General features: G+C 34.2%; 1 protein-coding gene across 4 annotated transcripts in view; it reads left to right on the top strand.

Annotated features, from left to right (window-relative positions):
- Positions 1-25,211, top strand: part of SF3B1 (splicing factor 3b subunit 1) — a 48,802-nt gene that overhangs the window by 12,370 nt on the left and 11,221 nt on the right. For 2 of the 4 annotated variants that reach the window (XM_001369907.4, XM_056794158.1), the window contains exons 2-17: positions 7,959-8,125; positions 8,784-8,888; positions 9,101-9,215; positions 11,039-11,118; positions 11,565-11,732; positions 13,044-13,281; positions 13,945-14,157; positions 14,475-14,596; positions 17,380-17,577; positions 17,705-17,806; positions 18,306-18,485; positions 19,490-19,576; positions 20,040-20,310; positions 20,963-21,108; positions 21,191-21,337; positions 21,478-21,603. In XM_001369907.4, the coding sequence (XP_001369944.1) occupies positions 7,959-8,125; positions 8,784-8,888; positions 9,101-9,215; positions 11,039-11,118; positions 11,565-11,732; positions 13,044-13,281; positions 13,945-14,157; positions 14,475-14,596; positions 17,380-17,577; positions 17,705-17,806; positions 18,306-18,485; positions 19,490-19,576; positions 20,040-20,310; positions 20,963-21,108; positions 21,191-21,337; positions 21,478-21,603 (2,465 nt within the window). The other 2 variants (XM_016433758.2, XM_056794159.1) reach the window with 2 other exon arrangements.

The following is a 25,211-nucleotide window of genomic DNA, read 5'->3' as shown; positions in this document are numbered from 1 at the left end:
ATTATGTCTAACTCTTTGTGACCCCATTTGGGTTTTGTTTTGTTTTTTTTGCAAAGATACTGGAGTGTCATTTCCTTCTCTAGCTTATTTTACAGATTTTACAGAATTTGAGGTACACAGGGTCGGGTTGAGTATAATGCCCAAGGTCACACAATTAATAAATGTCCAAGTCTGGATTTGAACTCTGTTCCCCTGGCTCCATGGCTAGCACTATTCACTTTTTTTTTTTAAACCCTTATCTTCTGTCTTGGAACCAATACTGTGTAGAATACTGCAATACTGTGCAGAAGAGTGGTAAGGGTAGGCAATGGGGGTTAAGTGACATGCCCAGGGTCACAGCTGGGAAGTGTCTGAGGCCAGATTTGAACCTACGACCTCCTGTGTCTAGGCCTGGCTCTCAATCCACTGAGCTACCCAGCTGCCCCCCTAGCACTATTCATTCTTTAGAACTGTCCCTCATGATTTCATGCTCCTTATCTTTTTTCATGCTTCAACTAAAGTCTCATTTGCATTCAGCCCTTTCAGGACTCCCTTAATACTAGTGCTTTCCCTCTGAGATTCGTTCCAATGTATCTTGTATTCATCTTGTACATATTTGTTTTCATGTTACTTCCTTCTTAAGGATACGAACTCCTTTAGAACAAGGACTTTTTTTTTTTGGCCTACTTTTGTATCCCTAGTGTCTAGAACATAGTAATACCTTAGAAAATACTTGACATTTAGACATGACAGTGCCTTGAAAGGATATGCAAGTAAGTTTGTTTTTTTAAATCTATCATGCTTTCCTATAAAACGGCCCTTTGTGTGTCACATTGAGAGACAGTACTTTGCTTAGTGTGGACAATTGTGATATAGAATAAAATTTCTGAGACTCTTAATGTTAAACCACTCATTTATTCAGGCCAGATAAAAATAACTGGAAGGAAAATTAACTTAAACAGAGTTGGGGACTCAGTGGTGGATAAGATGACCAGGCCTAGAGACTGGAGGTCCTGGGTTCAAATTTGGCCTCTGATACTTCCTAGCTATGTGATTCTGGGCAAGTCACTTAACCTCCATTGCCTAGAACTTTCACACTTAGAACTGATACATAGTTTTGATTCTAAGATGGAAGGTAAAGGTTTAAAAACAAAAACAAGAGATGAAATAATTCTGTGCAATCTGGTGGATAGGATTTTAATAAAGAACAATGGTATTGTTGAACTTTATCTAGTTCTATCCTATAATACCTGTCAGTTCTGTGCTATCAAATGTATGCTGAGAAAGAACCAATATATTCTATATAGATGCTTACTCTTTGAGTCCGTTTTGTACCACAACTATATTGTTATACTTGATGCTAGGAATGCAGTTATGAAAATTGACAGTGCTTATAAAGTAATATACATTTGATATACCATTAAAATCTTTAGGTTTGATAGTATCAATTTTATTAGAATATTCTAGTTTACTCATTGACTCTTGTTTGCTATTTGGCCATCTCTTCAGTTTTTAAAGTCTTTTTCTATGAATATTGTTTTAAGTTGTATTTACATAATACCTCTATAGTCTTGGTTCAGGTTAAGTCCCAGCTGTTCAATGCATTTGGTATGTTAAGTTGAATTTTTCTTTATTCTTCTAGGTTTTTATTAGTAAAACACAGAAAATTGAATGATTTGTTGATTTGCTTCTTGATATATTGCTATTGTGCTAAAGACCTTTTTGTTGGTCTATAGCCCAAAGAAATCAAAGGAAAAGGAAATGGTTCTATGTGTACAAAAATATTTATATCCGCTCTTTTTGTGGTGGTAAATAATTAGTAATTGTTGGTATATGATTGTGATGGTGTATTTTTTTTTTATTGTGCCTTAAGAAATGACAAGCAGGCTGGTTTCACAAGAATTTGGGAGATTTATTTGAACTGATGCAAAATTAAATAAGCAGAGTCAGGCAATCATTGTACACAATAATAGCAATATTATACAATGATAAACTGCATAGTTCCCAATTTATCCATATTATTTATGATGCTATATTTATCCTAATCATTTTTGCATTCATGTTATTATCTTAAATTGGTCATAATGAATTTTTGGATGTAATATAATGTTTTTGATAGTATTTTATTTAATAATTAGTATTTATTACTAATATTTTCTTTCCTTTATCTCTCCCTGGTTTAGGAATCAGGATCCTGTTTGTATCATAGAACTTGATAGAGTACTACCTTTCTCTTTTTAAAAGCAATTATATCCAACTTAAGGATTATTTAAGTTGCTGGTAAACTTGTATAGTTATGGAATTTTTTTTCTCATTGAAGTTCATTTTTGACTTGCCTCATCTTTCTTACTGAAATCAAGTTGTTTAGGTTATCCATTTCCAGTTTTGTAAATTTTGATACTTCATATTTGTTTAGAAATAAATGCATTTTTTTGGTTTTTGGTTTTGTGGCCATAGAATTATGTATAGTAATTTCTGTTCGTGTACTTGTTTTATTAGTTTGGTATTCTTGAATTTGGAGTCTTGAGAATCTGGGTTTCATTTCCTCTTTGATGCTTAGTCCATGTCCCAACCTTGACTTGAAAGTCATTTAAGTTCTCAAGGCCTCAGTTTCTTCATCCATAAAGCAATGAAGGTGTGGACTACATGACTTCTAAGGTGACTTATGGCTTTAGGCCTATGACCCAAAGACTTCATTAATAGAAATATTAAGAGAACAGGACCAAGGACAGATCCCCAAGCACTCCAGTAAAAGATCTTTCTCCAGCTTGATTTGGAGTTATTCCAAACTAATATTTGGATCTGATCATTTACACCAGTTTAGAATCAACATGATTGGCTTATCATATAATCCACATTTCTCTATGTAGAGGTATTTTAGTGGGTAATTTGTTGGATTTGAAGTTAGGAAGATAAGAATTTGACACCCACCTCTGATACTTAGCTATGTGACCAGAGGGACCAGTTACTTGACCTCAAATCAGTTTCCTGATCATTATCTACTTCATATAATTGTTGTGAAGCACAAGGTAGATTAGGTATGTAAAGTGCTTTTGCTAACTTAAAAGAGTTATATAAAATGTTATTAAACTTATCTGTAGGGATGTGGCAAAATATAGTTAGATGTTTGGCCAGAATCCAGTTATAAAGTATCTATGGTAAAATCTGGCAAAAAAGAAAATAATTTATTCATTTGACTTGTCCTTAAGGAACCCATAAAGATTTTTAGGCATCTCTTCCTTGTTCTAAGTACTGATGAGCTATGACCATAACATTATGCTCTAGAATTTTGTCAGAAATTATAAGATCATTGGCCTATAAGTTTGAAGAATCTACTTTTTTCCCTTTCCTGAAGAAATGGGCTGAAATTTGCTTATTACTCGTCCTTTGAACTTCTTCCATTGAATTTGACTTGGGTGGCTCTACTCCTGGAGAATAATAGGATCAATTGAGGGAAAAATTAATTGAGAAGACAGATATGCTATTTTTTGCTAGGGATTTACTCAGGATGTTCAATGATCAAGTTTTCACAAAATGAACCCCTCTGACTACTGACTTTTTTTTTTTTTGAGTGCTGAGGACTCCCTTATCTGAAATGAAAGATAGCAGAGATTTTTTTGAAAGAATTGAGAGTGAGTGAGGAGTCTTCCAAGAGAGAGTGGGAAAAGGTTAAGTAATAAGGGCTACTGTTTAGGAGTTTAAAATGGAAGTTGTTATTTTTGATTTCTCAGTAAAAAGTCCATTAATCTAACAAGTTAATTAGCATTAAGTGCTTCAGCTAAAAGAAAGACAGTTCTTGCCCTCAAATAATTTACATTCTAATGGGAGACCACCCATAAAAGGTATAGTTGAAAGAGTTCGTGTTTTTGAGTTTGTCTTTTTGAGATACAAGCCTAGTTAGTGGTATTGATAGTTTATTGATTTTGTAGTTACAGTTCCAACTTGGCTTCCCAGGATAGTTGGGCCGTTTCCTAGCTTTATGAATAGTTTATACAAATGGTGTGCCTATCTTCCAAAAATTGCCTTTTCCATCACTCTTAATGCTTCTGAAATAGTTTTAATTTTCCCCTTTTGAGCAAGTGGAGCAGTGAAGTCTATAAATATCACTTCCTAGTCCATCCTTGGTTCTTTGAAGTTTTTTTTAAATTTTATTTAATTAGTCAATTTAGAACATTTTTCCTTGATTACAAGAATCATATTCTTTCCCTCCTCTCTCTCCACCCCTTTCCATAGCCAATGACCAGTTCCACTGGGTTTTACATGTGTCCTTGATCAGAACCTATTTCCATGTTGTTGATGTTTGCACTAAGATTTGGAGTCTACATCCCGAATCATATCCCTCAACCCATGTAATCAAGCGGTTGTTTTTCATCTGTGTTTCTACTCCTACAGTTTTTCCTCTGAATGTGGATAGTGTTCTTTCTCATAAATCCCTCCAGGTTGTTCAGGATCACTGCATTGTCACTAATGGAGAAGTCCAATACATTTGATTGTACCACAGTGTATCAGTCTCTGTGTATAATGTTATCCTGGTTCTGCTCCTTTCACTCTGCATCAATTCCTGGAGGTCATTCCCTCACATGGAATCCCCTCATTTTCCAATTTTTTGCCAACACAAAGAGCACAGCTATGAATTGATTTTTTTTTTAAACATAAATTCTTTATCTTCTGGCTTAGTAGTAATTCTAAGGCAGAAGAATTGGTAAGGACTAGGCAGTTGGGGCTCAGGCTCACACAGCTAGGAAGTGTCTGAGGCTGTATTCAAACTGATCCTCCTGACTGGATCTGTATACACTGAGCTACCTAGCCTCCCCTGTCTCTTGCATTGATTTCTCACTAGAACAAGGCAGAGAGTAGATGCAGATAAGGTTCAGAAAGTACTTTTTTCACTATGAAAATCATTGTCTCCAAGAACCAAATGCATGTTATTCAGAATAGCCCAGTGTTGGGCTATTTGTCCTCAAAGTACAGCAACTATCATGTTGTGATGATGATGGTATTCTACATGTTTAATATGAAAATTGCAATAGGAACGTATTTGAGAAATTGTTTTGAAGGAACTTCAAAACACTGGTTGAGTAATATGTCACAATGCTTTGCACATATTTCCAAGAAATAGTTTGTTGGTTGAGTTAAACATTCAAAAGAATATTCATTGTGTAGAATTTTCTTTAGACTGAGTAAGAGTAGGTAAATATTTGACAAAAAGAGACAGTTAGGTGGCTCTGTGGATAAAAGAGCCAGGTCTTGAGATCGTCCTGTGTTCAAATTTGACTTCAAGACAGTTTCTATCCATGTGTCCCTGAACTTAACTGCATTTGCCTAGTCTTCATCACCCTACTGCCTTATAACTGTTTAAAAACAGCAACAAAAACAAGTTGTTGAACTTCAAAGATTCCTCACAAGTTTTCATATTTCCAGTATTTCTAGCTGGCAAAACATGACTAATATTGGTTGATGAGGTCTTATGTTCCCTTTCCTCCTCCTTTTTTTTCTTTTCCCATTCCCTCCCTCCCCCCTCAATTTTTAGTGGTCTTGGATGTAATTTTTGTTGAGCTTTGATTTCTATTTTAAAGTAGCATTTCAATAAATATAGACTTCTTTTTTATTGAGTTATGCTGAATTCTAGAACCAAAGGTTTTGTTTATTTTTTTCTTATTGGTTTGTTAATCTTCTCGAATCCTATCCTCTCCTCCCCTTTTCAAGTGGAACTGAATGTAGAAATGGAATTTTAGAGCCAAAAAATTCATTATATATAGATTATGTCTTGAAGCAAGAATGGAAACTCACTACCTTCCCAGGCAGCCCATTCTTTTTTTTTTTTAGTCAATGCCTAATAGGAGTTTCTCTTTTTTGCTGGAGAAGAGAACAAGCATTTATAGTAGTGCCTACTGTTTGCCAAGCATTATGCTAATTGCTTTGCAAATATTCTCTCATTTTATTCTTAGAACAACTTTGGGAGATAGGTGATATTATCATACCTATTTGAGAGTTGAGGAAATTGAGGCTGGTGACTTGTCTGGTGCCACACAGATTGTCTCTCAAACTGCATTTGAACTCTGTCCTTCCCTAGTCCAGGCCTACCAATCTAGCCACTGTGCCACCTAATTGCCTCCTAATATGCAGCAGCATCATTATTATTAACCTGATTGTTTATAAGTAGATGAAGAAGTATATATATATACCCAAGCACTAGCCTTAAATAGTTTAGGCAGATTCGTACATCAGTTTGATTGTAGGGCATTTCATTTTTAGTTCACAGAAACTTAAAAACCATCTTATAAAGTCTCAGGTCCTTAGAGTAATTTGTTTTAAGTTTTAAAATCTTGACAAATAATGATTGAATAAACCAAGTAAGTACTAAAATTTTTAGTAAAATAATAGGATCCAGGAAAGTTACATTTTGAAAAAAAACAAAACGAAAGAAATATATAAACTTCAACAGAATAATGTCAGCTTATTTGCTTCATGACTTCATCTGATTTCTTTTGTGTACTTATAGAATTTCGAGTTGGAATCATTCTTTACTCACTTTACAGATAAGGAAGCTTAAGCCTTTAAAAATAAATGACTTGTGTCCAAAATCACACAAAACTAGAAACAAAGCTGGCATTTGAACCCAGGTCCTCTTATTTATAATTCCCAGTTTTTTGCACAGTTGTGTAATACCTTTGTTGTTTTAACTTGCTTCATACCTAGCTCACAAATGTTAATTTTGTACTAGTTACTTTCTTCATCATAATCCTCAATTTTGTACTGACTGAAAGGTTTGCCTTGATGTCAGCAGTTACAAAGAACTCCCATAGCTACCCTCCTGGGAAGCTACTGGTTGTTTTTGTTTTCTTTTGCTAAGAGATAACTTTTTTCTTGAGAACACCACCCATGTTTATCTTCAAGCTTATTTTCCTTGATGTAGTGTAGTGTGTAGCTCAGCAGTTTTGAGAGTCAGTCAGGATAAGTAGCAGTGTGAAAAGAATATAGGATGAGAAATAAAGATCTAGTTTTTAGAATCAATGCTAGCATTTAGTGGCCTATGACTGTTAAAATCATTTAACCTTTTGAGTTATGTCATTTGTGTGTCATAAATCATCCTCAGTTTGCTTGTCTGAAAAATGAAGAAACCAAGAATCTATAGGCATATCATGAACTCTAATGGCTAAATGAGATAATATATGTGAAAGTATTTTGAAAGCCAAAAGCTAAAAATTTTATAATATAAAAAACGTAGTAGTGGGAGAGGGGGACAAAGGTGGTGATAGGTAGTAGTAATAATTTCCAAGAGTTAAGAATCCAATACCTTTCCCCCAAAGTAGCATACTGTTATTTTGTATACAATGGGAATTCTCTTCTCCCACAGCCAAACTATAGGACCCCAACATGGTATTTCAAGTTGGAATTTTGAGCATAGAAATTTTTATACATTGTGACTAATCTGTCTGGAAAAAAGCCCCATTGGTACTTAACCAAGTTTTTGAGGGCTTATTTAAGTAATCATTATATCTAAAGTTCTTCTAGTGGGCAGTCATTTCTTTTTTTTTCTTTTTCTTTTTTTGGGGGGGCAATAGGGGTTAAGTGAATTTGCCCAGGGTCACAGAGCTGGGAATTGTCTGAGGTCAGATTTGAACCTAGGACCTCTAAGTCTGACTCAATCCACTGAGCCACCTAGCTACCCCCTTGCAGAGTCATTTCTTAGCTTTTTTTGCTAAAGGACTCCCTGTGGTTGAAGCAAATCCCAACGCTTAAACAACACAGAACTGCTAGAAAATGAATCCCTTTACCTTTCTGACTAGACAACTTTATTTTTCCTTCTTGTTACATTTAATACTATCTCATTTCAAGTGTTTTATCTTTGTAAAAGAGATCACATTCTTAGTACTAGATCTTACTCAGTTCTGTTCTCATCCTTCATCCATCAGTAAATCAAACTGAATGAATGAATAAATGCTATAATTAGATATTTAATATGTATTTCTTTACAGATATTGAAGCACAGATTCGAGAAATCCAAGGGAAGAAGGCAGCTCTTGATGAAGCTCAAGGAGTGGGCCTTGATTCTACAGGTTATTATGACCAAGAAATTTATGGTGGTAATGACAGCAGATTTGCTGGCTATGTGACATCTATCGCAGCAACTGAATTAGAAGATGTAAGTATATAAAGTAAAAATTGATTAATTTGGGAGAAATTGAATAAGCAATTTCCTTTTTGTTTATATAACATTTTACAGAAGCTTATTGTTTATGTGAGAGTATGACTGGCTTCTGTAGAACATAATCAAATCTATGCATTAGTTAAAGAATATCTTTATTTCGATTTTAAAATAAGAAAGAGAAATCTTTCTTATTTTAAAATTAGAAAAGAAAGCTTTATTTTAAGCCTCATTTTTAAAAAGACTATCAAATTATTTTCTGATTCTTTTATGTTCAAATTGTTTTTATATAGTTTTAAACATTCTCATTCTTGCTGAGATAGTAAGGGTTCTTGTTCTGTAAAACTGAAACTGAGGGAAATTGTATTATACCTTAGAAATAATGTTTGAGAGACCATAAGTAAGGTACTATAAAGTTTTATAATATTGAGTATCAGAAAATATTCCTGAAAAGGGTCTCTAGCACTATGCTAGTAGCATAATTTAACTTCTTACTTTTCACTATAATATACTTCTTCCTCATTATAGTTCAATTAAGAAAAAAGACTTGAAAATATCAGTGAATATTTTGAATTTATCAAATCTGTGTACATCCCTTCCACTTACAGATTAGTTGAGACACATCTTGTTCCAAACTTTTTTTTTTTTGGCTTAGGATGATGATGACTATTCCTCATCCACAAGCCTGCTTGGCCAGAAGAAATCAGGATATCAACCCACAGTGGCATTGCTTAATGACATACCACAGTCAACAGAACAGGTAACATTTTCTTTTATATAGCTAAAGAAACTGAAGTGTACCTCATTAAAAGTTTTCTTTAAATTATGAGCTTCTTATGAAGACTATATGGTGTGGAAAACGTGTTTATTTTGAATCCTTTCCTTTATTCAGACTCTCACAATAGACATTTTATGTTTTTAAATATATTTGAGGGATTTGTAAATTGATTGATGGATTCTTTATTTCTATAGTATGACCCATTTGCTGAACATCGCCCTCCAAAGATTGCAGACCGCGAAGATGAATATAAAAAGCACAGGCGAACTATGATAATTTCTCCAGAGCGTCTTGATCCTTTTGCAGATGGTAATTGATTCCCACTTTTCTATAAGTCTTGTAAAATTTGTTTGTATGAAGTTGTCTTTAGCCCTTTGATTTTTTTTGGCATGCTTGTGAATTTAGTTTTTCTTTTTAAACAGCCCCTTATTAGAGATGTAAATAGATTTTGAAGTCACAGATGCCATATTCTTCATGTTTATAATACAAGTTTTCTTTCTAGGTAGGAGGACAAGAAAATAATGAGCCAATGCCATAGAAACGCAAAGGGTTAAAGGTTTTTCTTTTCATTTTGTTTTGGGTTACGCATACTATACTTTGAACAAATGTGTGTGTGTGTTTCTGCTCAAAATACTTTCAAGTCTTTGAAAACTTTGAAAGTTTTCATTTCCAAATCATATAATTTTACAATTATGACTTTTGAGATACTATTTCTCAAGGCAGAGTCCATTGCTCTCAGTAACGCACCTATGCTGCTTTAAGCATTCCTAAGTATATATACAAAGACTTTAATCCTTTTAATAGTTGGAGTCTGTTTTGCTAATTTTTAGTATGCAAGTCAGCTCAAGGGGCATAGTGGGCCTGATGGAAGTTTTCCTCAGGTGAGTGAGTTTCACAATCAAAATCAGGTGCCTGTTTCTTAAAATTAGACTCTGTTGCAGGTTTTACAAATTAGAATTTCTGCCTGCATGAATTAGTAGGGATATTTTTTTACTTGCTTAATTGTAATTGATTTAAACATGTATGTCAGAATTCACAGGCCCATACTAACTGTCCTTAATTTCTTTCCTACAGCAGTACTGCTATATGCCAGTCCTGTCTGCATTCTTAAGGGTGCAGTTCAACACATCCTGTGTAGATTATGGTGAAAAAGTATTCCAAAGGAAGTCTTATCAAAGCTAGTGTCAGAATGACACTGCCAATTGGGCATGGTCTTCAGCATAGAAAATGTTTTAAGAATTTCATTTCCCCCCAAATTGTGATGCTATACTATTTGTATAGCACATTTTCCCATTTCCAAAGAATAGTGTACCTCCAAGCATCTTCTTATGTGTGGTACTTGGGCTTCTTTAAAATATTTTGAAGTTTAAAGAGCAAATAATTAGACTTTAGGGATAGAATTACACATCTCATTGTACACGACTTGTGTGTGTGTGTGTGTATCATAGCAATTGTAGATGTAATATTTTTCAAGTAATTTATAATTATGCTTTCACCAGAGAAAATATAAGAATTTTCTGGAACGTGTCATGGAGATTAAAAAAAAAAAAGAAGCCCTCTTCTAACATGGCACTTGAATACAAATGTAGAAGTGTTTCGATTAGATTTGCCAGAGTATAACTATATTTTAGACTGTTATGTGATGCACTGATTTAGGCTTAGTTAATGAAAGTCAGGATTTCAACAGCTTACACAGGTAATGTTTTGAATATAAATATCTTTCCAAAGTGTTACTAATGGTAAAGAGATAATTTTCTAGGCTGCTATTCTGCTGCTTGAAGTTCAGAACTGCTGGTGGAGACAAAGGCACGAAAGTGTACGTATTCCGGATTAGCAACCCAGGAACCCATCACTTCTGAAGACTCTTAACTGTGTTTTGTCATTTTTATTGTTTTATCTGCATTAAAGTACTTGTTTTAAACTGCAGTAGTTATGTTTGTGTTCAAACAGGTTAAATTGATCAGCAAACTCAATAAACAGTAAGATGTGTAATTATTAAAAGTTTTCGATAAAAAAAAGTAAAATTAAGTGATTATGGAATTACATATTATTAGAGCAGGGCAGATAAATCATTTGAATTTAATTATCTTTTATTCATTGTGCCCCTGTCCTGTTGCTGTTATTTTCTGCAGGAGGCAAGACACCTGATCCTAAAATGAATGCTAGGACATACATGGATGTTATGCGAGAACAGCATTTGACTAAAGAAGAGGTCTGTTCTTTCTCACAATTTTAGGGTTATAGAGGTTAATAATGGAGGGTAATATTAAGATAATTTATAGTATATTAAATATTATTATACTTTAAAAATTATACTGTGGTTCATAAGATTTTGAAAGAAAAATACCTCTGAAAAATAGAAAGTGTATTGAAACTCTGGACAAAGAAGATTGGTTCAAAGGCATGCTTCCAGAAAGAACCTTTTTAAACAAGTTGGGTGGCTTCTCCCAGCATATGTATGACAATTGTTGGAAGAGATTATTTTGTTATCTGGAGAAGGAGAAAATGGACCAAAAGAAACCATAAAGAAGAAGATGAAGAAAGGGAAGATTAAAGATGTATAGGATATGACAGAAGTGGTGGGAAGTAGTGTGTGAGAATGGTACTAAAACCATTTTGAGGAGTAAATTTTCATCATTAAATTTAATTTTTTTTCAGAGGGAAATTAGGCAACAGCTAGCGGAAAAAGCTAAAGCTGGAGAACTTAAAGTTGTCAATGGTGCATCATCCCAGCCTCCATCAAAACGCAAAAGGCGTTGGGATCAGACAGCTGATCAGACTCCTGGTGCAACTCCAAAAAAGCTCTCAAACTGGGATCAAGCAGAGGTAATTCCCCAATTCCTCCCCTCCCCCCAGCCTTCTTGGGACCTTTCTTTTTTTTCTGTTCGCAAGTAGTAAATATTAATTAATCTCAGTATGCTATTAACAGAAATGGAAAGTAACAGGTCACACATTTCATTATGGTTAAATGGACAACCCTATAAGATAGATCTTTCTTGCCCCTTTGTAGAGATAGTAGTTTGGATTTCTGGGACAAGAATGTACCTTTAAAATGATCCTTGGTACGGTAATAGTGCAAAGTCATTTTATCAAACCTTTGGTAAATTAAAAGTAGTAGAGTAGAATTTGTATTGCTGTTAATAGATAGATGAGAGAAGAGAATTGATTCAGTCTTATCCTTGGGTAACCAAACTTTTCTTTGTGGAAAAAGTACATCATTTTGGTGCACTTTTGGTGCATGCAACAATTAATGGTTTGTTTCTTTTTTAATTCTTTTTCAATTACATATAGAAACAGTTTTTGACAGTTGTTTTCTGACATTTTACAATTCAGATTCTCCCTTCCCCAACTCCCAAAGCAGTAAATAAGCATGTTATATCATTACTTTCATGTAATATATATCTCTGTATTCCCCATGTTGTGAATGAAGATGCATATCACATATAATAATGGTATGCTTGATTTGCAATCAGACTTCTAGTAATTCCTCCTTGTTTGGCTGTAGATAGAATTTTTTTTTTAATCATAAGTTCCTTGGGGTTATCTTAGACCCTTTTTTTGCTAGTAGTTTAGTCCTTAACAGTTGATCATTGTTTAATATTTCTGATACTGTACATACTGTATATGTTCTGGTTCTGTTCTCATCACTTTGCATCAGTTTATGTAAGTCCAGATTTTTCTGAACTCATTCTGTTCATCATTTTTTATGGCACAGTAGTTTTCCACTATAACCATATACTACAGCTTGTTTAACCATTCCCAATTGATGGATATCCCCATAGTTTTCAATTTTTTGCCACTACAAAAGGTACTGCTAAAAATAGGTCCTTTTCCCTTATCTCTGATCTCTTTGGGATACAGACCCAGTAGTAGTATATGCTGGGTTAAAAGATGTTGCAAAGTTTTATGGCCCTCAGATTTTTTAGCTATTTTGAAGTTTTGAGTTGCCACTTAGTTTAAACTGTTAAAAATTCTATTTAGAGAATGAACATATTTGCTTTTAGGGAGATAACCGCTGATATTCCCACTTACATCTTTAGTACATAATGGAACAGACATTGAAAATTGATTTTAATGAGTTGTACCATTTCTTAGTAGAAACCACAGCTAATTATATGATTGGGTTTTTTGTTTTAGACTCCTGGGCATACACCTTCTTTGAGGTGGGATGAGACACCTGGTCGTGCAAAGGGTAGTGAGACACCTGGAGCAACACCTGGCTCAAAAATATGGGATCCTACTCCTAGCCATACTCCAGCAGGAGCTGCCACTCCTGGACGTGGTGATACACCTGGTCATGCAACACCAGGCCATGGAGGTGCAACTTCAAGTGCACGTAAAAACAGATGGGATGAGACTCCTAAAACTGAGAGAGGTAGGTTTTGGATCTAATCCTTTATTAAGAAAGCAGATTTGGGTGGTGTATTTAATAAATTGATTTGCTGCGTAATATTGGAATATTTTAATCATTGAAATCTGTACCATGTGGTCTTTTATATAAAGAAGTAGCATGTAATTCTTGTGATCGAGTGAAGTTTTGTTCCTTGTTGCTTTCCTACTTTGAAGAGGCTGAAAATTGAGGATTAGAGCAGAGGCATTGTGAGGCATTTAATGTCATGTTCTTTGCTGGGCTTCCTGTGAGCTAGATCTCTCCTAACATTAGAAACTGGTATTAGAAAATTTTTTAGAAGAATTTTTTTTTTTGGTGACATTGCTAAACTTTAATAGCAGTTAGGTTGGTGCTGAACCTGGAATCCAGGAAGAACTAAACTTAGCTTCTCTGACTCAATTTCCTTTTCTATAAAATGGGTAATAGAATAGTACCTATCTCCAAACTTGAGGTAAAAGTAAAAGTAAAGTATTTATAAGGTGCTTTCAATTTCTTCTTTCCCCTTCCTTTCATTCCCTGGTTCCCCCATCAGAAGGTAGAATGAAAGAAATCTCTTCTCTAGCTTTTAGTGGTGTTACTGCTAAAGATGTAAAACAATCACTAGTAAATTGAAATTATAAAGTTGTTTGTGGTTTTATTTTTTGAAAGATACTCCTGGTCATGGAAGTGGTTGGGCTGAGACTCCTCGTACAGATCGTGGTGGAGATTCAATTGGTGAAACACCAACTCCTGGAGCAAGCAAAAGAAAGTCACGTTGGGATGAAACACCAGCTAGTCAGATGGGTGGGAGCACTCCTGTTCTGACTCCTGGTAAAACACCAATTGGCACACCTGCTATGAACATGGCAACACCCACTCCAGGTAGTTATTGCAACTATTTTTAATATATATCTTAAGACAATGTCTGTTTTATTGGGAATTCCAATTTATGGCTTCCATCCTTGTTAGTAAGTTAATTAGAGAATTAGTAAGAAAATTTTGATAGTATGCACAATAATGTAATTCTGTTTTGGTGGTAGGTTTAGTTGATCATGAATGCAGTTGAAAAGACAAACCATAAGGCTTAGATTTAGTAGCCTATATGGTACATATCTATTTTTTTAAAGTCTAGTTAGTAAGTGCCAAAGTTAATGTTTGGTGACTTACTAAATCTTGACATCTTTTTGCTTAATATATAGGTCACATAATGAGCATGACTCCTGAACAACTTCAGGCATGGAGATGGGAGAGAGAAATTGATGAAAGAAATCGTCCTCTTTCTGATGAAGAGCTGGATGCTATGTTCCCAGAAGGATATAAGGTGATAGTACAACCTTTTTATATTTAGCTTTTCCTTTGGGATTTGCATTTTATTTATAATCGATCTATTAATTTTTAAAGAAGTCTGTGTAAATTCTTTTGACTGGATTTATTTGCCCCGACTCTCCTAAAGCTTACCTTTATTCCCTATTCTTTTCTTCTTAGTTCCATTATATTGAAACATCTAATCATAATGTTTCATGTTCTGACTCAAAAGATAAATTTCTCTGAAAATTGACCCAAAGGGAAAGATTAGATAAAGCATAACTTACGGCTTTTAAGCCCTTGTACTTGATGTTCATGTAGCTTTATGAGCACTTTGGGATCTGTTGTATATTGAATAAGGTCAGATAGACTGGTGACAGCTAAGGGACTCAAATTGATAGAGTACCAGGCTTAGAGTCAGGAGGTCCTGGGTTCAGATGTGGCTTTAGACTTTTCTTAGCTGTGTGATCCTGGGCAAATCACTTAACACCCCACCCCCCTTTGCTAGTTCTTACGACTCTTCCTTAAAACCAATGCTTAGTATTGATTCCAAGATGTACGGTAAGAGTTTAAAAAAACAAAACAAAAAGGATCAGATAGACTGGTTATTTGTAAGTTGTAATTATCCACTAAAATGAAGCTTGTTTACTGGAGTATCAGTAAGACTTTGCTTTTGTTCGTTTAGTTTCTTATCTATTTATTTCCAAGTTTTGTTTTGTTTTTTAAGAATTATTTTTTTTAAACCCTTACCTTCTGTCTTAGAATCTAAGAACAGAAGGTAAGGGTTTTAAAAAAATAATTCAATAATCAATACTGTGTATTGATTCTAAGGCAGAAGAGTGGTAAGGACTAGGCAATGGGGGTCAAGTGACTTGCCCAGGGTCACACAGTTAAGAAGTGTCTGAGGCCATTTTTGAACCCAGGACCTCCCATCTCACTGAGCCACCCAGCGGTCCCCTTAAGCGTTGCTTAAAAATTTTTTTTTTGAGTTCCAAATTTTCTGCTTTCCTCTTGCTCCTCCACCTATTTAGAAAATAAAGCAATATGATACATCAGTTATTCAATTATTGATTTTAAAATTCTTTTCAATACTTGCCATGTATGTGCCCAGAAAAGTGTTGAGGCTAGTCATAAAAGTAAAGAAAAGAACAGTTGCTTCTCTAGGTTTTATACACATCCCCAAGGATTCTTTGTAATAGTATTAAGGTACCAGAATGGAAGATGGGGGTTTTTAATCCTGACTTTATTCAGGGAAGATTGGAAGGACTTTGCTTTGTATGGAAATGATGTTTAGGACAATAAAGTAGAACTGTAAGGAAAAGGATGAATTCTCAGCCATCTAGTTTAGTCCCACCTGCATTTTCCTTGGGAATAAGAATTATAGAGTAAGTATGTTACTTTAGAAGTCCAGGAATTGTTTTTATCAGCTGCAGCATTTTCCCAGATCATATTTATTAACTACCTAACCATATTGGGTTTTATTGATATTTTTCTTATATGAGCAATTAAGACTTAGGAGGAATTGCAACCTAATTTTAAGAACTTCTAAAATGTGTGAGCATAGAATCAAGTGTCCCCTCCAAAAGATTGACCATATCAATACCATTTTACATTATGACTACTCTTCATTGAAGATTTCCAAATCTCTTTCTTATCATGCTACCACCTGCTTTCACATAGTTTGTATAATGGCATGTTTTTATAAAATAAACATTTTCTTAGATTGAATATTCATAGACCTTTTCATTGGAGCTTGAAAATTTATGTTTTGTTATAAAAATCTTTTAACAAAATTATTTTTGTAATCTGATTTGATTCTGTATCTGTTTTTATAATTAACTTCATTTCATTACTAAAATTCTTCTCAAAGCCTATGGTTTTTTTCTTCCTGTTTATCTTTTACTAAAAATAATCTCATGCAGATATATAGTTAAATTGTGGGTTTAAAAATTAGCATGGAAGTATATAGACACATGGTATGGAAAACTCAAAAAAATGATTATATGCTTAAAATAAAACCATAGATTTCTCAGTTCTAATTGTCATGCAAGTAGTTTGAAAATCTTTTTTTTTTTTAAATAAAAATGCCAGAACATGACATTTCCATTAAAAAAGCATGAATTCATACATTTCCTATTCTAATTTTTGGAATCTAAGATATATGTATGGCTGCTATTGTTTAAAATTTTTAGATTGATGAAATTTTTTTAATGATGCATAGTTTTAAAGCCTTGAGTGGTATGACTTTTATAAATATTGATCAAGATTAATGTTTATAAATACCTTGTTTGTTCCAGTTAAATAGGAACTCTGAACTCTAATCTGTGTTCCTTCTTGCTTTGCCATACTTCCCACATGTTATCATTCATTTCCAAAGAAATGCCTTTTATAGTATACATAATGTGTCTTCAGAAATATGTGATCAAAATCTTAAATCAGTATGAAAAAATAAAAGTTTAAAGAAAAACAGGATTCCAGTCTCATCTCTGGCACATGCTGGCTCTGAAATTCTGGAAAAGGGGGCAGCTTTCTAAGACTTACCAAGTCATCTGATTTTATTGGTAGAGGAAGTTTCTCAGAACACTATACCAGTGAAATTACAGGTTTAAAATCAAATCAGAATATGTTTATTATGCCAAATTAATTATTGAGTCTTTGGAAGGTAATTTCATTCTTATTAACATATTTGTGTTTGAGATTTGACATTGGACAATCAGAAATTCTTAAAATTTTAAATCATGTAATGCTATTATTCCATTTTGATGATACTTATATATCTATTGAACTCTAATTCATTAGGTACTGCCTCCTCCAGCTGGCTATGTTCCTATTCGTACTCCAGCTCGAAAGCTTACAGCAACTCCTACACCTTTAGGTGGCATGACTGGATTCCACATGCAAACTGAAGATAGGACTATGAAAAGTGTTAATGACCAACCATCTGGAAATCTTCCATTTTTAAAACCTGATGATATTCAATACTTTGATAAACTGTTGGTAAGTAAAGATAATAGAATTAGTGAAAGGCTTTAATGTGTTTCCATTTTCATTTTTGGGGAGGGGAATGGATAGTGTATAATGAATATATTAACCTTTAAATTATTTATTAAAAATTATTCTATAGGTGGATGTAGATGAATCAACACTTAGTCCAGAAGAACAAAAAGAGAGAAAAATAATGAAATTGCTTTTAAAAATCAAGAATGGTACACCTCCAATGAGAAAGGTGAGAATTAATTAAAAAATCAACTTACAATGTTATTAAATTTACTAGTTTATAATTTTTCTATGGCCCTGTTTTCCTTAAGGCAGAATAGAAAGAAATCAATTTATTATGCAGTGTGAACATTTTAGCTTTAAGGTAGATTTTTATAAAGAATCAAACTTTTTCTTTAACATTTGAAATGAACTTTAGGTTTTGGAATTTTTTCTACAAACCTGAAGCTGTCTTTTAGAATATTAGTTTTTGGTATTAATATGAAAAGTAGAAAAGAATTGGAGCAATATTAGTTAATTGAAGTCATCTTTGTCCTGAAAATAGGAAAATGAGTTCTCTGAAATTGTAAAGACTTTTGTAGCATTCTTTATCATAAACTGCACCAGAAAATCATTGGTTTTCATCCTTCATTTGGAAACAGATGAATAACTCATGTGGTAAACTCACTGCTATACTATTCCTAAAATGCTTGTGAAATGTCCTCTAAATCACGGATTTATATTTTTAGGCTGCATTGCGTCAAATCACTGACAAAGCACGTGAATTTGGAGCTGGGCCTTTGTTTAATCAGATTCTTCCATTGCTGATGTCTCCAACACTTGAAGATCAAGAGCGTCATTTGCTTGTAAAAGTTATTGATAGAATTTTGTACAAGCTGGATGATTTGGTTCGACCATATGTGCATAAGGTTTGTTTTTTTTTTTTCTTAGATTTTGAGAATTGGAGAAATAGTAAATATTTTTCCATACTGCTTGTGATTATTAAAAAGTGACATACTAGAATATTGTTGTTGGTTCTGTAGGATGACTTGAAATCAGGAAAGACTTGGACTTGAATCCTGCCTTAGATACTTGTTAGCTGTGTGATCTTGGGCAAATCACATAACTTCTCTGTGTCTCAATTTTCTCATTTATTAAATGGGAACACTGTTAAAATTTGCCTCATGAGACTATATGAATCAAATGAGATAAAATACAAAGCAAACCATAAAGTTATATATAAATATTTGTTCTCCTTACCAGTGATAAAACATTTTTGTTGAAGATGAGCAAATTATAAAATGGTACATTTAAGACCTCTTCTTATCATCCAGATTCTTCTGGAAAGTGCTCTAGGTACTTGAATTTTTGTACTCCAAAACAATTATTATTACCTTGAATCAATGAAAATATAGAATTCTATGTCCTTTTCAAAAGAATAACTCGAACATGATTTAACCTCTTGATAGTTCAAACTTATAAGAAGTTATACTGTGCTTTTAATACATTAATATATTAGGACCTGTTGAAGTTTGTTAAGGCAGTTTACTTTTCCAGTAAATACAGGTTTTGCATTCTGACTTCCTTAGCCCATTTCTCCTCTCATCTCCATCTTGTTAATTTTTAAAAACATTTTTTTAGTTCCAAATTCTTTCTCTCCAGCCCTTCCCCCTGCCCATTGAGAAGCCAATTAATAATAATTGTTACATATGTGAAGTCTTGCAAAGCATATTTCTAAATTGGCTAAATCCCATACTTTAAGATTTTACTCTATTTAAGGCATAATTATTATATATTAAAATACATGTCAAATAAATTTGGTTCATTCAAAGAAAGACATAAAACCATAATTGGGAATGTTTTATGAGATTGTCTTCTATAGGATGAGCTGATTGTTGCTATAACTCCTACTCTCTTTTTTTTCTCTTCTCAGATCCTTGTGGTTATTGAACCACTATTGATTGATGAAGATTACTATGCCAGAGTGGAAGGCAGGGAAATAATTTCAAATTTGGCCAAGGTATTTCTTTATAGCTTTGATTACATTGAGTAATTTTTTTTTAATAAAAAAAAATTGGCCATAGAAAATGTGTGGATTTCAGAGGACAGTTGCTCTTGTATTTATATATCAATTAGAGGGAAGGAATTAGCTAATCTACCACTCCTCTTAGGCACCAGAGAATTGTAGTAAAGCAAATTGGTGACTAGTTGGAGAGACAACTTTTTGTAATGGAAAGTGTGTTGGAGTTGGGATCAGAAAACTTTGGTTCCATTCTTTCCCATGACACTAGAAGTGTGTTCACAGGAAAGTTCACTTACCTCTTAAGCCTTAGTTTCCTTAAATGTAAAATGATAAAGAGAGCACTGATTTCTTCATAGGGTTATTCTGAGGGAATTGCTTCATCTACTAGAAAATGCATTATAATTAACAAAGTACTTGAGGGATATAAATGTTCAACTTCCTATGTAATTTCACCTTTTAGGCTGCTGGCCTAGCGACCATGATTTCCACTATGAGACCTGATATTGATAATATGGATGAATATGTCCGTAACACAACAGCTCGAGCTTTTGCTGTTGTTGCCTCTGCCTTGGGCATTCCTTCTCTGTTGCCCTTCTTGAAAGCTGTGTGTAAGAGCAAGAAATCCTGGCAGGCGAGGCATACTGGTATTAAGATTGTGCAGCAAATTGCTATTCTTATGGGTTGTGCTATCCTCCCTCACCTCAGAAGTTTAGTTGAAATCATTGAGCATGGTAAGTTGTCACAAACATGCTTACCTGACTGTTGATTTTGAACTTAAAGATATGATATTGGACTTAAAATTTTTAGGGGAACAAGTGTTTATTTGGGGGAAAAATATGAAGGTGTCTGTAAGGATTGAAAGCATAATAGGATGTTCTTTACTGTTGAAAGCAGGCTGATAATATACCTCTTCCTTTAAAAAAACAAAACAACCCTTTTCTTGTGTCTTAGAACTGATATTAAGTATTGGTTTCAATGCTGAAGAATGATAAACTAGGCAATTGGGGTTAATTGACTTGCCCAAAGTCATAAAGTTAGAATGTATCTGAGGACAGATTTGGACTCAGGACCTCATGTGTCCAAACCTGATTTTGTATCCCCTGAGCCACATAGCTGTCCCCAGCTGTGCTTGAGAGAGAGACAGAGACAGAGAGAATGAATAACACACAGAGAATATGGCTTAAAATCTAGGATGTACATCATAGTATTACAGACCTAGATGTTATGTGCTAACAGACCATATTTATGATGTGTTTTTTTTGGTCCATTGTTAAATTTTCCTGATTCACCTACTTTCTGTGTGTTTTGATTAGAATATTATAAGTAGTGTTTTTTTTGTTTGTTTGTTTGTTTTTGTTTTTAACTTAAAGTCTTATGTTTCAGGTCTTGTGGATGAACAACAGAAAGTCCGGACCATTAGTGCTTTGGCTATTGCTGCTCTGGCTGAAGCAGCTACTCCTTATGGCATTGAATCTTTTGATTCTGTGTTAAAGCCTCTGTGGAAAGGTATCCGCCAGCACAGAGGAAAGGTATATCTAAAAATTAATTCCCTTTTTACCTTTTGGCTTCCTTTAAAAGCTACAATTTGAACCATAATTTTATTACTTACAGGGCTTGGCTGCTTTCTTGAAAGCTATTGGATACCTTATTCCTCTTATGGATGCAGAATATGCAAACTACTATACTAGAGAAGTCATGTTAATCCTTATCAGAGAATTCCAGTCTCCTGATGAAGAAATGAAAAAAATTGTGTTGAAGGTACACAATTTTTACATTAATTTATATAAGATTGGTTTGTGTCCGAGTCTAAAAAGAAACTGTACCATATCATCTATAAAGAAACTGATTGGTTTTGTAGTAGCACTTTAATTCCATTTTTATTAAATATTGCCTCCTAGGTGGTAAAGCAGTGCTGTGGGACAGATGGTGTAGAAGCAAATTACATCAAAACGGAGATTCTTCCTCCATTTTTCAAACATTTTTGGCAACACAGAATGGCTTTGGACCGAAGAAATTACAGACAGGTAAGATTTAGTTAAAACCATTCTGACATGTGGCAGTCATTCTTAGTTTAACAATGAGAGCCAAATGTTCCATGCTTACTTAATTGACTACAAAATCATATGGTGTGCAAAATTTTCTCCCAGATAATTAGCTTAGTAGAGTTATGCTTAACTCTTAACTGTTGTACTTTTTTGTCTAATACTTTGTTTTAAAAATTCTGCATAGAGCAATATTTTAAACAAGATTTTTATGTACAATATCCTGCATGGTTTTTGGCTTCTTTTTCGAATTCCACAACATGGTGAACCATGTTTACTCTTGAAATATTCACTGAAAGCACAAATATAACCCTTGTTGCTATTCTTTGTATTACAACAGAATCTCAGTGTGGAACTCTGGTTAACATGTTTGTCTAAGCTTTGGACGATTTTTTTAAAAAAGCAGAAACTATCGCTTCACTTTCTTGTTCAATAATATCTCATAAGTGTTCTTAGTGCAGTTCAGTCTCTAAGATCTGGATCTTTTCTTCAATTCTGAGTATCAGTTTAACGCTTGTTGAGAGCCGTTTGGGTAAAGATTTTGAGCCATTAAAAGATAAGATACTTTGAAGCCATAGCAGTTTAGATCCTAGGCACACTTCCAAGGATCAAGTATTTTATGGATTGTGGTTATTCCTACATCCAGTGCAGATTTCAATTCCTGTGCAATATAATTTATTTTGACTTGTTACTAAAAAATCCCTGATATTTTAACATTAACCCAGTGTTATTTTTAACATTGACATTTAGCTTCTCTGAATGTAGCTGGTCCTAGGACATTAGACAGTCTGTTAGTAGCCATGTACTTGGCATTTTTCTAGCTCAGTGAGGCCTACCAGAGCTTCTGTTTTATACAACTATTAATAAAAAGTAGAATGTGTCAAGGGACTAGAAATACAAAAAAAGCCAAGGAGTTGGAGGAACAGGGGAATCAAAGCTTCGTGAGAGTAGAGATTGTTCATTTGTGTTCCCTAGCATCTAGCACATTGTCTGCAGTAAAATAAGTGCTTGTTGATTAGTTGTTTTTAGTTGAAAGGAGAAGGGAAGGTTTCCTGTAGGAGATGGCACCTTACCTAGACTTGAAGAATTTAAAAGATTTAAAAAAACATAATTGGAAGATAATATATTCTAATTAGATAGTCATAAGAAAGGGATAGAAAGAGTAGAAGTGAAGACAATGTTGAATACTCCCCTTTTTATTACAGTGTACAAATGCAGGATGAGCTTGGGAGAGAAGTAAGAGAGAAAGTTGGGAAGTGAAACAGGTTATGGAATGTTAAGGAGTTTGAACTATATGCCAGGGACAAGGAACTCCAAATATTTTTGAATTGGGGAGTGACTTGAGAACTGTTTATTAGGATGATTATTCCTATGTTAATGTGTAGGACAGAATGGAGGATTGAAAGATAATATAATAAAATCATGAGAGGTGATGATCTGAAATAGGGTAGTGGTAGTGAGGAATGAAGAACAAGGGATAGATTCTAGGAAGGATGGAAAGGCAAAATGTTAAGACTAGGCAACAACTATTGATGTTGGGGGGAGGTGGATAGAGTCAGGATAACTTGAGGCTTTTAGTTTGTTTTCACTGAGATAATAGCACCCTTGTTAGACAATATGAAGTCATTATAGATTGTATTGAATATATACATATATACTGGAAGCCAGTTTTCTTTTATTAAATATGATGTCTATCCAACCCACCCCTACTACCTTGACCCCCCAGTAATATCTTGGGAAAATAGATGGTAAAACCCCAAATTTTTAGTTAACCAGGATATTAATTAGAAAGCATTTAGGATGTTCTGGTCATTGTGCTATGATGATAAGAAGCAAAGAAAGGTAAAAAATCTCTTCCCTCATACAGCTTGCTTTCAGAGTGAGACAACATATAAATAACTAGCTATATATAAAATAAAGAAAGTTAATAGATGGGAAGTAATTTCAGAGGAGAAGGTACCCAGGAGCTGGGAGAATAAGCGGAGGCCTTCTATATACAAGGAAGGATTTGAAGGAAGTGAAGGAATCTTTTGATTCAGAGGTGGGGAGGTGAACATTTCTTGTTATGGGGACTTGTCTGTACAAAGGCACAGAGATTGGATATGAAATATCAAGTTCAAAAAGCTTAGGAGGTGTATGTAGCTGATTTGTAGGGATTTAAAGTATAAGAAACTAGAAATGATGGGGCCAATGTGTAATGATCTTTAAATTTGAAACAAAACTTTCTGATTTACAAAAATCATTGTCAGCTGGGCATAGGATAAATGGGAGTGAGGATAGACAAGTCAGGAGCACCAATTAAGAAAAGATTGTTGTATTAGTGGATAGAGCTCCAGACTGGGAGTCAGGAAGACTTGAGTTCAATGGCCTCAGACACTAGCTGTGTAAACTTAACCTTGTTTGCCTCAGTTTCCTCATCTGTCAAATGAGCTGGAGAAGAGAATAGCAAATCACTCCTATATCAGGAAAATCCTAAATGGGGTCATGAGTGCTCAGATCTGACTGAAACAACTAAATAAAAAATTGCAATTGTGCAGATGAGAAACTATGAGGTTTGAATTAGGCTCACATCCAGGTTGTAGCTGGGTAAAGAGAAGAACATATCTGAGAGATGATTCTGTGAAGGTAAAACCAGTGATTTGGCAATGGATTTGATATGTAAGGTAAAAGTGAGGATAATACTGAGTTTGAGATCCTTTTTGGCTGGAAGAATAAATATTGCCCTCAATAAGGGGAAGTTTGGAAGGCAGGAAGGTTTGGATGGGGATGGGGCAGACAGGTATGAATTATTGTTGAATGTGTTGGTTTTGAGGTACCAGAACCTACTGGACATCGCAGTTCAAGATATCCAATAAGCAGTTGAAAATAACAGGTTTGGAACTTGGCATAGAGAGACTAGAGCTCAACATAGATTTGAGAGTCACCTTTATAGATATGGCAGTTGAACCCATGAGAACTGAGCAGATCGAATGATATAGTAGAGAGGAACAAGAGAAAACAACGATCCGTGACCTAACTTTGGGGAATACCAGTGCCAAGTCATGCTAAGTGAGTGTAACGTGAAGGAAGAATTAAAAGGAGACAGAAGGATTATTCATTCAGATAGAAGAACCATGAAGCAGTACTGTAATAAAAACCTAGAACTTCTAGGATGGGAGAGTGATATGTCAGCTTTAGCAGAGAAGTCAAATTTGAGGCTAGAGAAAAAGTCATTAGATTCATCAATTAAGAGATCTTTGGTAGCTTTAAAGAGAAAGCTTTATTTGAATGATGTAAGAAGAGAATACAGAGAGTTTAGAGGAGATGAAGCATGTTTTAAATAAGGTTCAAGTCTTTGTATGGAGCTTATTAGCACAGTTACATAGTAGGTACTTAGCAATTTTTTTTTGTTGTTGATTCAAGAACATAGCTATTTGTCATGACACTTGATAAATTCTCATAGTACCTCTATTTCTTTACCCAAGAGGTTAAAAGGAAAAATAATTTTTTCTTCTTAAACTGCGTCATTTTTTACACATGCCATTCAGGAGACCCTGTTAACACTAATTTCTTTGTATATCTGAAATCTCAGGGACATGAAGAACCACAAG

Source organism: Monodelphis domestica, chromosome 4 (assembly GCF_027887165.1).
Source record: "Monodelphis domestica isolate mMonDom1 chromosome 4, mMonDom1.pri, whole genome shotgun sequence".
NCBI lineage: Eukaryota > Metazoa > Chordata > Mammalia > Didelphimorphia > Didelphidae > Monodelphis > Monodelphis domestica.
The sequence above is the reverse complement of the archived record's forward strand: the minus strand, read 5'-3'. Positions and strand labels throughout refer to the sequence as shown.